General features: G+C 34.5%; 2 protein-coding genes across 2 annotated transcripts in view; one reads left to right on the forward strand and one right to left on the reverse strand.

Moving 5' to 3' along the window:
• Window positions 1-1,575, reverse strand: part of LOC107659266 (glycosyltransferase 1 domain-containing protein 1-like) — a 36,943-nt gene extending 35,368 nt beyond the window's left edge. Inside the window, exons 1-2 of the mRNA XM_016448149.1 lie at window positions 1,532-1,575; window positions 1,371-1,418 (exon numbers count right to left, since the gene is read on the reverse strand). Coding sequence (XP_016303635.1) covers window positions 1,371-1,418; window positions 1,532-1,575 — 92 coding nt within the window. The remainder of the gene's footprint in view (window positions 1-1,370; window positions 1,419-1,531) is intronic.
• A 61-nt stretch (window positions 1,576-1,636) lies between these two features.
• The window catches only part of LOC107659270 (solute carrier family 15 member 4-like), a 47,402-nt gene continuing 46,525 nt past the window's right edge, over window positions 1,637-2,513 (forward strand). Inside the window, exon 1 of the mRNA XM_016448154.1 lies at window positions 1,637-1,798. The gene's annotated coding sequence lies outside the window, so the exon portion shown is untranslated. The remainder of the gene's footprint in view (window positions 1,799-2,513) is intronic.

Here is a 2,513-nt window from a genome sequence, read left to right on the forward strand (position 1 = left end):
ATCAACATCAATTTATGAAGTTAGCTTATGTGATGTTCTCTCAAATATTTCAGTTGTATTGAAAATTCAACATTCACGATAACTTTGGGAAACGAGTGAATGCAATTAGTGAAAGATAACTGCAGACATGGAGGAAATGGGTCTATTAAGACTCTAAAAGTCTATTAAGACTCTTTTGCTTTTTTTCTTCTTCTGTTGTTATGTTGCACATTAGCAACATATTAGTGCACTGCTGCCTCTCACTGGTTTATTAATGTCATTGGTTCCTTTGTGACTACTTGAATATTTTAAGTAAGTGTCACTCAAAACAGTAAGTAAATTGTTTTATTTGCCTTGAAAGTAGCTGTAACTTGGGGTATAGAGGAGAAACAATAATGTACATTATGTGGAAAATAATGTGTTTTTTGAAACTTAAACCGCATAAACACATTGCATTACACCAAATACACAAAATAATGTTATTTTTTAGCAACATCATATGACCCCTTTAAGTAAGTGTCACTCAAAACAGTAAGTAAATTCTTTTATTTGCCTTGAAAGTAGCTGTAACTTAATAAAACCTAGTAAGTATAACAACTAAGTAAAGATAACTAGTTAAATCTAAATAAGGTAAACTATAGGATTTTACAGTGTGGAAGCATTTATACTGTATATTAATATAATAAATATTGGTATTATACACACACACACACGTATATGTATTAGTCAAAATAATTAGGCTGTATACTTTTGTTAATTAATTATTGTTAATTAGTTTATCAAATCATATGGTTCATTCAACGCTAAAATTTTGTGTCATGGATGAATTATGGATAGTAGAAAATATGAATACCTGAATAAATGAGTTCTTAACATAAAACATAATAGACCATAATGCTGGAGATGTCAACATGCTTTTTAAGCATATGTTTCTAAGAGGTGTATGCAGTATGCACATATGTATAAACCTTTTAACAAAAGCCCGCAAATCACAGAAAGTGTGAATCTATACATAAACAAAACATTGCAATAAATGGTTAATAAACAAATAAATGTATTATCAATCTATTTAAATTATATTCATAATGATTCATAATAAATGTTGACAGTGCCCAACTGTGACCTAAGAATAGGCCTATATTATGTATGTAATGTATGCGTAAAACATCCAGGGATAAGATGCAGATTGATAAGCCCAAAACCTGAATAAATGATTTCTTAACATAATAGGAAAAAAAAAAAAATAACAAGAGAATCATCTTTTTTCCTCAGTGGTATATGCACAAATGAATTAAAAAACATCGTAAAAAGGGTGTGACTAACCACTGATCTATATATTCTCTATTATAGGTCAGTGGAATTACCATAACCTAGCCATATTTAAAATGTACCTGACAGGCAAAGCATCACCCAGGAAGCTTCGGTGCAGAATTGATTGGCTTCAAGACTAGCCAATAGAATAAACACTTTCTTTCCTCTCTTTATCCAATCAGTAGTGGCCTTTGGCTTTCTTGCCAGTTTAACTCTACGCTTTGTATACAAACCGATTAACCTGATGCCCCTCACTGGCACTGGATAAGCGCATCCAGATGACATTCAGATCTGATGAGCGTCACGTTGACGCTTGTGAGTGAACCGGGTGTTACGCGGTAGTATTGTGACTGGCTGTTTACCCTCGGAGCCCACAGCTAAACTTCATACCGTGAGACCTTTAGGAACTTTAAGTTAATATTTTTAATAACATGTATTCTGAGGACATTGGTAAACTCGTCGCGGGCTGAACAGCTAAATGTGGAGCAGTGCTAAGTGTTCAAGAACGGTATGTTTACTTATGTTTGTTTATGCATGTTAACCTGTTTACTGAGTAAAATATAGAAGTTGCTGACAGCATGTCAGCCGCCTTTCATATTATCAACATCAATTTATGAAGTTAGCTTATGTGATGTTCTCTCAAATATTTCAGTTGTATTGAAAATTCAACATTCACGATAACTTTGGGAAACGAGTGAATGCAATTAGTGAAAGATAACTGCAGACATGGAGGAAATGGGTCTATTAAGACTCTAAAAGTCTATTAAGACTCTTTTTCTTTTCTTCTTCTGTTTTTATGTTGCACATTAGCAACATATTAGTGCACTGCTGCCTCTCACTGGTTTATTAATGTAATTGGTTCCTTTGTGGCAACTTGAATATTTTAAAGGGGTCATATGATGCGATTTAAATTTTTCCTTTTTCTTTGAAGTGTTACAAGCTCTTGGTGCATAAAGAAGATCTGTAAAGTTGCAAAGACTAAAGTCTCAAATCCAAAGAGATATTCTTTATAAAAGTTAAGACTTGTCCTCCTAAAACGCCTCATTTAAACACGCCCCCACATGTCTACGTCACTGTGTGGGAAGATTAGCATAACGCCGCCCTAATGTTCATGCGAAGAAAGAAGGCGTAACTTTTATTCTCGCTGTAGTGACGAAGCGGAGTCCAGCCCGGGGTCGTCACATGTGGTTGCCACAAGCCTCCTTCGTCGAATCCGCCGGGCG

Source organism: Sinocyclocheilus anshuiensis, unplaced genomic scaffold (assembly GCF_001515605.1).
Source record: "Sinocyclocheilus anshuiensis isolate Anshui unplaced genomic scaffold, SAMN03320099.WGS_v1.1 scaffold884, whole genome shotgun sequence".
NCBI classification, from domain to species: domain Eukaryota; kingdom Metazoa; phylum Chordata; class Actinopteri; order Cypriniformes; family Cyprinidae; genus Sinocyclocheilus; species Sinocyclocheilus anshuiensis.